The sequence below is a fragment of the Podarcis liolepis genome, assembly GCF_965112155.1.
Source record: "Podarcis liolepis genome assembly, chromosome: 13".
Classification (NCBI taxonomy): Eukaryota; Metazoa; Chordata; class Lepidosauria; order Squamata; family Lacertidae; genus Podarcis; species Podarcis liolepis.
In genome coordinates this window covers 27,334,280-27,346,388 of record NC_139573.1, presented here as the reverse complement: position 1 = coordinate 27,346,388, position 12,109 = coordinate 27,334,280, and the positions used below count along the sequence as shown (strand labels likewise).

The following is a 12,109-nucleotide window of genomic DNA, read 5'->3' as shown; positions in this document are numbered from 1 at the left end:
ACCATAGAATCTATATCCAGCTATTCTGATATTTTGAAAGCAGAGGTCAAGGCAGTGATTGGGAGAGCATGTTTCAAGGTAAAAAGGTCTCTGCAAATGAATGCAAAAGATGGGAGTAGTTTCAGGTGTGTGTGTGTGTGTCATAATCAGATGGAGTGTTGACCTCTCTCAGGACCTGCTGCACATTTTGTATTGATTTCGTAGCACAATGATGGGTCTAGCAGGAGTGATGGTGAGGAGATATTTTATGGAAATGGTTAGATAAATATGTTCTGTGGGTCCTCATCCACTATGAGGCAAGGGATATAGGGCTGCATCCAACTGCGTTCTGCTCAGAGTATGCTCATTGTAATTAAGGATCTGACTTACTCATGGCCTTATGTTTGTGTATCAACATAACCAGTCTCTCATACATATATGTGGTTCTCTATGGCTCTTAAGATTTTAGATTCAGATCATTTATATCTGGGAATAGACAGGGGGAGGGGAGGAGGAATTATTTCCAGTAAGATGATATGAATTAGTAATATCAACCCAAATGATGTTTTCAGGAGCTCTTCACAGTCCTTTGGCTAAAATAAAATGGAGATTATATAGGGTGTTGGCCTTCTAACGTCATCAGATGTAAGTGCTAGAAAGAAGTGAATTCAGCAACACAAAATATATTCTGAGTGATAGAATATATTTTCTGCCAGTGGCAGTTTATGTTTCCCAACTCTTCTGACATATGCTTTGATTTTGTTCAACATCATCATTCATTTTACGTTATCTTAGTCTCCATATTTTTTTAAAGGAATTACTAATCCAAGCTACAGAGATAGAATATTTATAATAATTTGATTAGTTTTCATAGCTACATCACTAAGAAGTTATACACCATGTGACTTATCTAGAGGGTGTTGGGTGATAGATAGATAGATATATTCTATTCATGGAGTTAAGCAGATGGCACTCACAAAATGTTTATATCTGTGCTTTCTGTTCCAGCACTTATTTAGTCTCAGAATGGAACAATTTGTGACAAAAAAGGAAACGGATAATGAAACAGTGGTCACAGAATTTATCCTCCTAGGATTCAAGACGATTCCTGAACTGCAGACTCCACTCTTTGTTATATTTTTATCAATCTACATGGTAACAGTTGCTGGAAACATTCTTATAGCCACAGCAGTCCTCGCTGATCATCATCTTCACAAGCCCATGTACTTCTTCCTGGGGAACCTGTCTATTTTAGAGATCTGCTACACCTCAACAACCCTTCCAAAACTTTTGGCTAGCTTGTTGAGTGACTATTATGGGATTTCTTTTAGTGGGTGTTTCCTCCAGTTCTATTTCTTCGGCTGTTTTGCTTGCACTGAGTGTTACCTCTTATCTGTGATGTCATATGACAGGTATGTAGCCATATGTAAACCATTACATTATGTAACCCTCATGAACAGAAGACTATGTGTTCAGTTATCAGTTGCTCCTTGGATTATTGGGGCTGTACTTACTGCAATTACGGCATTCTGTGCATCACATCTGAATTTTTGTGGCCCCAATGAAATCGACCATTTCTTTTGTGATTATACACCATTGTTAATGCTCTCCTGTGGTGAAACCAAGCAGGCAGAAATGTTGATGACAGTGGTGGGATTCGCAGGCATCATGCCACCATTGATACTGACCTTGACCTCCTATGCTTGCATTATCAACACCATTTTGAAAATCCCTTCAAACAGTGGCAGGAAGAAAGCTTTTTCTACCTGCTCCTCTCATCTTATTGTGGTCACCATTTTCTATGGTACCCTTATCATAGTGTACATGTTACCAAACACCGACACACTGAGGGATCTGAACAAAATCTTTTCTCTTTGCTACACCATCCTGACTCCCATGTTCAATCCCTTCATCTACAGCCTGAGGAACAGAGACTTCAAGCAAGCCCTCACAAAAGCCTTCAGCAAATTTGTGTCTGAGAGAACAATGGAAGGCAACCAAATGCAGCAAAACTAAATGCTTCTGTAACTGAGGAGACAAACTGAAAACAATAGAAGCACTTTGGAGTAAGTGATTTGCAACTTGCATTTTCAAAAATCCACCAGTGAAATTAGTGAAACTAACAACACTGATTGCTTTTTTAAAAGATGCAGAGCATATACATGTATAATGTCACTCAGAAGAGTGGAGAGATTTCCAAAACCTAGTATTCCACCCTTTGTAGTCTGTTGGGACTATAGAACTAAATAAAATGAACCATAGGAAGGAGAAATGGGGTTAATCCAACAACTGTGATAGAAATTTAACCTCCTTGGGTTTAAGGCTCCGCCTGAAATGCAAGGTTTAGATTTTGTTGTGATTCTGGAAGCCTTCATACCAAACAATGGCAAGGCACCATTAACACGTGTCATCTTCTGACAACTGTTGAATTCCTCATGCCAGACAGGTCCCACAACTTTTGACTGTCTGGGGCTGCAGATTATATCTCCCCACCCTGCCATGAACTGGCATTGAATTATCTTACAATGACCCATCATATTGTTCCATTGGGGGGGGGGGATGCGCCATTAAAGGGTGCCCTAACTAGAGATGTATCAGTCTGTTTTCATCCTGTGTCAGTTTTGCATGTGCTCATTCATAAATCTGATCCAGCATGCCACCATTTATTTGTTTGTTTACAAATCCATATATTATTTATTGCTGGTACTCAAGAATTTGTCAAATGGCCATTCTTGAAAAGATAGCTCAGAAATCGGGTCCTCCCTTAAAGTGGGCATGTATTGCAGTGGGACCTTGAAAACCGACACCCTGTGTTGTGGGTGGGTATGATTGCTCAGCCACAACATCCGATTGGTAGGTCCCTCATAGCTGGGTGCAATCTGGCCAATGGGTGCAGTCCAAATGGATTGAGGGACCTTTATATACCCATGCACGTGACCCAGAGCTTCCTCTTTTGGTGCGTGCATTCAGAACACCTGCCCACCTCTCCCTACTTTTAGGGCTTTGTGCTTGACCTTGCTATGCCGTTGTGTGTTGTCTGTTGTTGGGACAGGGGCATGGTAGGAATTTCCCCCACTTGGCTGATCGGCTGTTGCCATTTGGGTTTCGCCTGCCGCGTAGCAAATCATCACAACTTGTAAGGTTGCGGCTAGGCCCTGGTTCAGGTGATAGGGATGGGAGAACACTCTCGCCATCCCTATGTGAAGGACATTCCGTTAAAGGAATCCAAGGACTTGATGGTTTGGTCAAACCCTGAGAGGGGGTTGTGCCCGTGCCTGAGTCCAGGGGGACATTTGGGTGGCAGAGTTAGCCCATTCCCAGCTTTCCTCTTCTCCAGATGTTCCCTCTTGCCTGACCTATGCTGGAACTCTGGGTCAGCGATACCTGGATGGCAGGGAGCTAGTCGAACCAGAGTCTATGCAACCAGCCACTTTCTGTAATCAATAAAGTTGTGGCCTAAATTCTGCCAAAAACCAAAACCAACATTTGAGTAAAGTGTAAATTTATTTAGTGGGGAGGTTTCTGGGTCTGAACACGCAAACTAAAATATCTAAAAGGCAGGGCTTGAAGGACTCCCCAGCCCTATTTTGTGTCTTGATTTCATTTCTTGTAAAAATAATGAGGAACATGGTCACTCAGTGCCATCATTGTATGCAAATGTCTGGCTCTTTTAAGACTACATAAAATATTTATTATTAATAATGATGGAACTAACAGGTGAAGTATATTTTTATTTTTTATAAACCTTTATTATTTGTAAAAGGGATCCTTGTATGAATTAATACTTGATTATCTATTTGGAAGCGCAATACATCTTTGTACTTTTGTCGTTCCAGGCTCTGATGCTTTATGGTTTAAATTTCTTATTCTTTATCTTCTTACTTGTTGTTGTGTTTGCAATTCTTTTGTTCACAGATCAATACAATATTTTAAAAGATAGAAGGAAAAGAATCCTCTGTTACAGCAAAGGGCACTGACTTTACAGGGTTCCCAGTTGCAGTGAATACTCTCTTTCAGATCTTTTGCCTCAATGAGTGAAGACTGGGGTGGAGCCAATGAGGACATAGCTGGCAAATGCAGTCCTGTGACACCACCACAATTTATTCGCCCATCTCTATGGGAAGATTGGCATGAAAATTCATTTGCCTAAATTATTGCAGCATATAATCACACTCTTCAGGGTCTTCTGTTCAAAACATTTTTTATTATTTTAGATCAGGAATGCCAACTTGATGAAAAAAATTGGGGGAGGCAGGTAAGCCCTACTCTGCATAATCAATCACATGATACAGTCATGCTCACCATTTGAATGGCAATGGCCATCAATTTGGGAGGGGCTGCCCCTCATATATTTTATTGGGGGGGGGTGAAGGCCCCTCAGCCCCTTGGAGTTGGCTCCTATGTTTGAGATAAAGCACCCAACAGAGGAGATGCTGCTATTTGGCACAACCTTAGACTTGCAGCAAATGGGGGGGGTGAGGGGAATTCATGGGGTTGGAGCCTTAATGTGTGCACCCTTAGCCTCAGAGGAATTTCAGGTGTCAACCTGATATCTGAGAACTCATACAATAGATAAACTCACCCACCCAGCTTCATTCCCCATCCCTAGCAGAGTGCCTTCTCAAGAAGAAGAAGAAGAAGAGTTTGGATTTGATATCCTGCTTTATCACTACCCAAAGGAGTCTCAAAGCAGCTAACATTCTCCTTTCCCTTCCTCCCCCACAACAAACACTCTGTGAGGTGAGTGGGGCTGAGAGACTTCAAAGAAGTGTGACTAGCCCAAGGTCACCCAGCAGCTGCATGTGGAGGAGCGGAGACACAAACCCGGTTCACCAGATTATGAGTCTACCGCTCTTAACCTGGCTCTCGCCAGTAGATAATAGATGGCACACTAGTTTTCCCATTAAGATTTACATGTAATGTAATTAGTGTTGGATAAAAAAGAGAGAGATACTCTGAGATGCAGGGATCATGGAATGAGAGAGTTGTAGGAGACCTTTGGACCTGCCAGTCCAAGTGATGGCTCAGTGAAGGAAATTCAGAGCTACAAAATTATGGGCTGTTTCAGGAAACACATACATCACTATTGTGATTGTTGTTGTCCAAAGGAGGGTACAGCTCTTCCGGGGGGGGGGGGGGGAGTGTGTGATTCCATGGAAGGGCATCAAAGAACTCATACAACAGATAGACTCCCAGCTCCATTCCGCACTCCCTTGCAGAGCAACTTCTCCAGAGATGTCACACTAGATTTCTCTTTAGGATTTAGATATAACCAGTGTTGGATTTTCAGAGTCTGAAAGGTGCATTTTGTGGCTTGTGAGTGCAGCAGAAATAATTTAGACAGACACCAGTGTTGGGTGGAAATCAGGCCAGATTTCTGGGGAGGAATCATGGCTCATTAGACATCTCCTCTTGAGACTCCATTGACAAACATAATTAGGTGGTGATTAATGATAACCATTAGCTATCATATTATCTCTGAGGAACAGAGATAACAGGGATTAACTTACAGTGCTGTGGAAGGGCTTCTCTCTCACTTTGGGACTGAGAAACCTTTAAGGAAGCTGCTTGAGTGAGTGACTGGGAAGAGGAAGAACTGCAATCTTGTCCAAACCCCACTTAATAGCCCTAGGAGGGTCAGTCCTTGGGCAAAGATTGACTAAACCTCCCTTTCTTCAACTGCTTCTGAAACTGCTATAAATTATGACCGAAGTTTTCTGTCTGCTGGTTAAACGGCTCATCTGAAATAAGTCCTGACTGCTGGACTTAAGAGGAGATGACACTAGAGGGCTGAAAAGAAAATAGAACAAAAAGCATTATTTAAATATACGTACCTACGAAAGTTTCTAAACAGCCAAGAGGAGCTCTGAGTTGTTTTGATTTTATTTCACTTTATTTTTGATCCTCCACCTCACTGGTGAATCTGCTGATTGTAATGTGAAACTACATGGCCGTGCTGCTGTGGGAGAAGAATGCTAGGAAAGTACTTTTGATAAGCAAGGACTGTGTGGATCTCAAAGAAAGCACTCAGTATGGTGAAAATACTGAAACCACTGACTGCAGAGATGCAAAAAATGGTGAATAAAAATGTACTGGACAAGCTGAGGCTGGAGAAGTTACAGAGTATCTGGGGAAAAATACTGACTGAGGATTTCCATTAGAGAATGGAATGGTAAAGCAATAGATAATGAAATCGAGAGGACCTCCACAATGTTTCCTGGAGGAGTGAAACAACCCAATGGGGGAGTTATGATGTTGGAGAAGGGGAAGGAAACCATGGATGGAGACAGATGGTATATTTTGGATTGAACAAGTCAGAGCTTGTTATTATGGAGGTCCCATTATGAATTCTGATTGTGCTGTGCCTGCTGGCAAAATGCCTCATCAAAGGCAATAGCTACAGCACCCCCAGCCAGTACCTGAGCCTTGAGAAAAACACCCATGTGGTTGTTGAGGTGCCAGTAGTCTCGTTTGGAGTAGGCCACCTGGAAAACGCTCTGGAACCCCGCACCCAGTTATCAGAGGATCTCCTGACATGCTTCTTGAGGCTATGTCGCCAAGAGAACTTGCCCTTGTCTCGTAACACCATGACCCCCCCCCCCCGAAGCTGGAACCTTAGAAGAGTGAAAGCATCCACAAAGTTGCTATCAAGGGTACACTTATGCACCTTGCAGGAAAGATGCAATCTAGGGAGGTCACAGGCATCTTCCACAAATAATTTTTATTAAAGATTTTCCTCGTTTACAAAAGCACATGCATTGTCTCTTTCTTCAAGTTGTTTTCCCCCGTCCAACTCTGCCAGGCCTGCAGTAGGCCTGCAATCTCCCTGGTAGATGCAGTGCCTCATGTGTCACACATAATTGGACATATTTTTTTTCCCTTCCCAATGATGCTTATAGAATGGAGGGAGGGAGGGAAGTGTGAGAAATTAATACATTCCATTGAAAGGTCCCTTTTGTCCTTTTATTTTCTGAAAGGAACTTTCACCAGAGACTTGACTTAGAACTCCCTTTGGCAGAACTGCCCAGAAAATTTACATCTTCACAGAGTAAAAATAAAGAACTGCAAGATGTAGTCAGAGAAAGTAGGTTGGAATGCTGTGTGCAGACCTTTATTGTAGTCACACATTTTGTTTGAGGAAAGAAATGGAAAAGTACCAACGGATCTATATCCAGCTGTCCTGATACTTTGAAAGAAGAGGTCAAAGCACTGATGGGGAGCACATCCCTGAAGGTACAAAGGTTTGTGTGTGAGAGGTTGAAAGAGAGGGAGATTTCTAGGGATATTACAAAAGCTGTTTGATAGTGGAGCGGATTCCCTCGGAAGGTGGTAGACTCTCCTTCATTGGAGGTTTTTAAGCAGAGATTAGATGACCATGTATCATGGATGCTTTAGTTGAGATTCCTGCATTGCAAGGGGTTGAACTAGATGACATTCAGGGTCCCTTCCAATTCTACTATTTGATGGAGTGTTGACCTCTCTCGGTAGCTGCTGCAAATATTCTGCTATTTTATAGCACAGGGGCTAGGAGATCCTTTATGGGACTGGTTAAACATTGCAAAATATGGGTACTCGTTCATTATAAGGCAAGGGACAAATGGTTGTGTTCAACTTAGTTTTACTCAGAGTATAACCATTTTAATTAAGTACCTAAATTGCTTAACCATAGTCATGGCTATTATTTTCAATGTGTCAACTCTGAGTAGAACTATCATCGCATGGGAGCCAACTCCTAGGTACAAAGGGGGTCTTTGCCCCCCAAGAGAATATTTAAGAGGGCTGGGGCCCCCAGTGTTGATGGGTGTTGTTGTTCAAATGGTGTGCATGCACTGCATTATGTGATTGATTATGCTGGGTGGGGCTTACCTCCCCCCCCAAAGATTTTAATTAAGTTGGCACCCCTGTATCATTGGATCATTGGAGATAACTCAGGATTGTAGACCTTCCAAGATTCAGTCTACAGGTGAAACTATTCAAGTGACAGAGCAGAGACAGCCCCCACCCCAACCCACCTGAGGTGCTCAAGAGCTACTGACAATTAGACTGGACTGGACTGTTCAGTAGTCTGAAGCAATGTGATATTAGTGTTCCCTTGATGTATTCTGTTTTAGGTGTTCAAGGCTGTGTTCTGTAATGCATAAAAGTTTTCTCTCCTTTTTTATTTGGTTTTGTGCTTGATCTAGTCTCATAAAACTTGTGGTGGCAGCAGCTGATGTTTCCTGATGTTTATCTAAGCCTTACTTTGTTGTTTACATATTATAGCATATTTCTACTGTATAATATGCCACTTGGTCTGAAATCCCTACACAGCATACCTGAATGAACTCCCACTGATTTGTGGAAACAATGGAAGGTAAAGTCTTGCAAAGATACCAATGGTCAGAGATGATACCAAGAAGTTTAATCTGTCAAACTTTCATTTCATTTTTCAGGAGTCAGAGTTTGTAAATACATCAGAATTGTACAAATCTTATGTTGCAGCTCCAACGGTCAAAACTTTCTGCCAAGCACTAGGAACTATATTTGTAGTGTGCATTTCGGATTTGATGCAGAGCTCTTGCGAAAAAAGGTTTATCTCCACTGCCTTACATGCATGTATTTACATAAGCAAATGCTACCAGGTATGTTCACATTTGACAAATCTCTGTCTCTGTCTCCATATGCATTTCCTCATAGACACTTTCTTTTTTAAATTTTTTTTTAGCAACCATTGACTAATTTGTGGTCTGTCCTCATTTTGTAAACTTCTTCATATGGCACAACAGCCCTAACAATAGGAAACAGTGACAGATAAATCTGTCTCTCCACACTCCCTGTGTGCGTGTTTCTTTGTGTGTGTTAAGGTTGTAGGAATTAAGCCAATTTCACTGGTATAACAAGAGCAAATAAAGAAATAATATAGAGGGCATTGCTAAGTTGCCTTTTCACTAAAATCGAATGAAGATTATATAGAGTGTTGACCTTCTGACATCATCAGGCATAAAAGCTAGAAATAAATGTACTGCAACAGCAGGAAATGTGTTCAGAGTGATGTTGCCAATTTCTGTTTATGTTCCCCACTTCTGCTCACATACATTTTGATTATGTTCAACAACATGGCCATTTTTATCGGTCTATCTGTTTTCTATATTATTATCATTATTTTGACCCAACATAGAGACGCAAAATATTTATAATATTATTGTGGTCACCATTTTCTATGGTACCATTATCATAGTCTACATATTACCAAAGACTGACACACTGAAGGATCTGTACAAAGTCTTCTCTGTTTTCTACACTATCCTGACTCCCATGTTCAATCCCTTCATCTACAGCCTGAGGAACAGAGAGTTTAAAGACATTTTTAGAAAAGTCTTCAGCAAACTTGTACCTATGAGAAGAATTTGAAGAATCTAAGTGCAGTAGACTGCATCTGGGTTGTATATATTATAGCTGACAGCATTCGGTTTAATTGTAGTCCCCACCCCCCAAATGTGCTGTATTAGAGAGAATTCCTCATCCTCATCCCTAGCATTCTTTTGGTAAGGATTTTTGTTGCATCCTTTGGGAATAAGCACAAACATTTTAAATTGTCAGTAGCAACATCTTTCACATGGGTGTGAGCTACACATGTAGAACAAAATCAAACGCACAACAGACAACAGATAATCTACCATTTTGAATGCTAATTAATAAGAAGTGACAGAAACAGCCCCATTGTTCAGGCCTTCTCATGTCCTGTGGTAGACAGATTAGTAGTTTATTTGCCTGTGCCTCCGTCATCTCCAAAAGTAAGAGAAGTGTACGGATGTTATTGTTGATTGTTTCAACAATGTGGAAGTGGCCAGGCTGTGGCGCCACTGACAGTAATGCAATGAACCACATCCTATACACCGTCAAGTACACCACTGTTGTGGTTAGTGCAGGATACTACATATGAAGTAACCAACATGTGAACTACCGTATTTCACCAGAAGTAAAGGAGCTGCAATCCTGCATTTACATACATACATACATACATACACTCACTCTTGAAGTCAAGATTGTAGCAGGAAAGCACCACTCTTTCATGGCTTCTTGCCCCCAGGCACTAAATCCTGAGCCCTTCTAATACTGTACCTTTCGTGGCAAAGTTTTCAGTGGGAAGGATGGAAAGTGCTCAGATTGTGTGTCTATAAAAATGTGATGGTTAATACTGAACTTGTATGTTTTTGCTTCTTTGCCTGATGTACCAGATATTGCCTCCTGATTATTATAGATAAAATGCCAGGTAGAATTTTCTTCACAATAAATAATATTCGCTTTCATATTCACTCCCCTCCAATTCCATTTCCCCCCATCAAGAGCCATACAACACTTGCCTATGACATAATTGCAGATTGCTTCCTTCCCATTCACTTTGCTTGACCCCCTTGCAAATAAATTATTATATTATCCATTATTACTTTGTTGCAATTTAATATATGACCTGCTGTTCAGGATACAGATACTTCCAAGCCAGTGAACCAGGGAACCTAAAACTGCATTTTTAAAGCAAACCAAGCAGCAAACAATATTAACACATTTAAAAGTTATTAGGATCCTTCCTACAGAAATGGAATATGAGAAAGCTAGGGCTTTTTCCAGATACTACCCCCTCCTACCAGACCTTTCATTCTCCCATGGAAGCCTTCTAACAGCACAGCTGATACAGAATCCAGGGTAGAACAGGGGTGGGGGCAGGTGGAACAGGCCCTGAGGCAGTCTTCATTTGACATCCCCTCTCCTGGAATCCTTCCCACTGCACAGTTGATAGTAGATATTTCATCCCACTTTCCCTTGCCATGCTTTTGGATAAGGAAACCCACTTACCTTTATCCGCTGTTGTTCAGTTAGATGCACCCTTCAATGTGTCCTCAATACAATATAGACGGAAAAATAGCCATCTGATTACAGCAACCGTGTTACAATCCTATTGTTACACACTACCCCTATCTCTGAGCAGTATGAGATTCCAGGGGTTGCAGGAACTTACCCAGGATCAGTGCTTCCTTTTGTAACAAGGAACAGTGAAGACTGGTGTTTTTATGCTATATGGTATATGATATGGTATATGATATAGGATATGATATATACATATATATAACCTGAGCCTATGATAGAGGGGCTCCCAGCATTAGCACCCCAAGAAGTTCTTGCTTTTCCCATAGCAACAGCTTTGGATTTCAGCAGAAATCAGACATGACTCCATCTCTCAGCTGCCCAGGCTGCTTCTAATTTCTAATTTCTAGCTTCTAGCTCTCACATCTCAACTCTGGTGTTTTGTCTTTCTAACTACCAGAGAATCGAGGGAGAGGGTATACCCACTTTGTTACCTTAACAAACCATACTTAGGGGCCATTACCAATATCAGCTATTGAATCTTTGTTGGGTCCAGGAATTTGAAGGTACTCAGGCATATAGCCTCCCCCCCTCCCCCCCCAATTCACAACACTGTGTATACTTACTAGAAAGTAAGTCCTATTGAAATAGCTGTGATTTACTTTTCGAATAAAGTTGCACAGTGTTTTATAGTTAACTCATTATCCGTATGAGTTTTTGTTTATTAATACTTCAGTTAACTTTTTCAATCTGAATGAAATAAAATCAATCGTTTGAAAGAAAAATGATTTATTTCTCTTAGATAATGCACACATATATTGTAAAAGTGTTGAAACAAGTCCTCTACCTAATTTGCAATGCAGTTCTCAGGTTGCAAACACTGAGTACCTTTAATTGATTGGAGGGGAGAGTAAAGGTCAAAATGTAAAGGACCCCTGGACGGTTAAGTCCAGTCAAATTCGACTATGTGGTGTGGTGCTTATCTCCGCTTTTAGGCTGAGGGAGCCAAGAGAGTGGAGAGTAATATTTTTTTAAAAGATGGGGAGCTTACTGTTGGTAGAGGTGGTGTTTTCTCCTGGCAGTTGCCCATTTGCGGCTGTCATACTCCCCCCCCCCCAGCCATTGGGATAACATGACATCAACACTAGAATCACATGCTGTAGCATCATTCTGATGGGCCTCTGGGGAGAAATGGTGGCTACTAGTTTATATGTATACATGCAATGCACAAAGAACAAGATGCAACCCTGATATACACACACTTTAAAGATATAACTTCAAGGTCAAA

The 12,109-nt window shown here is 41.3% G+C and overlaps 1 protein-coding gene across 1 annotated transcript; it reads left to right on the top strand.

The window, feature by feature from the left end:
- Positions 1-1,005: 1,005 nt before the first annotated feature.
- Positions 1,006-1,995, top strand: LOC310691026 (olfactory receptor 6B1-like; the record flags this gene model as incomplete). Its single annotated transcript, XM_083470616.1, has 1 exon — positions 1,006-1,995. One exon carries the CDS (start codon positions 1,006-1,008, stop codon positions 1,993-1,995), a length of 990 nt encoding a protein of 329 aa, XP_083326742.1.
- Positions 1,996-12,109: the final 10,114 nt, after the last annotated feature.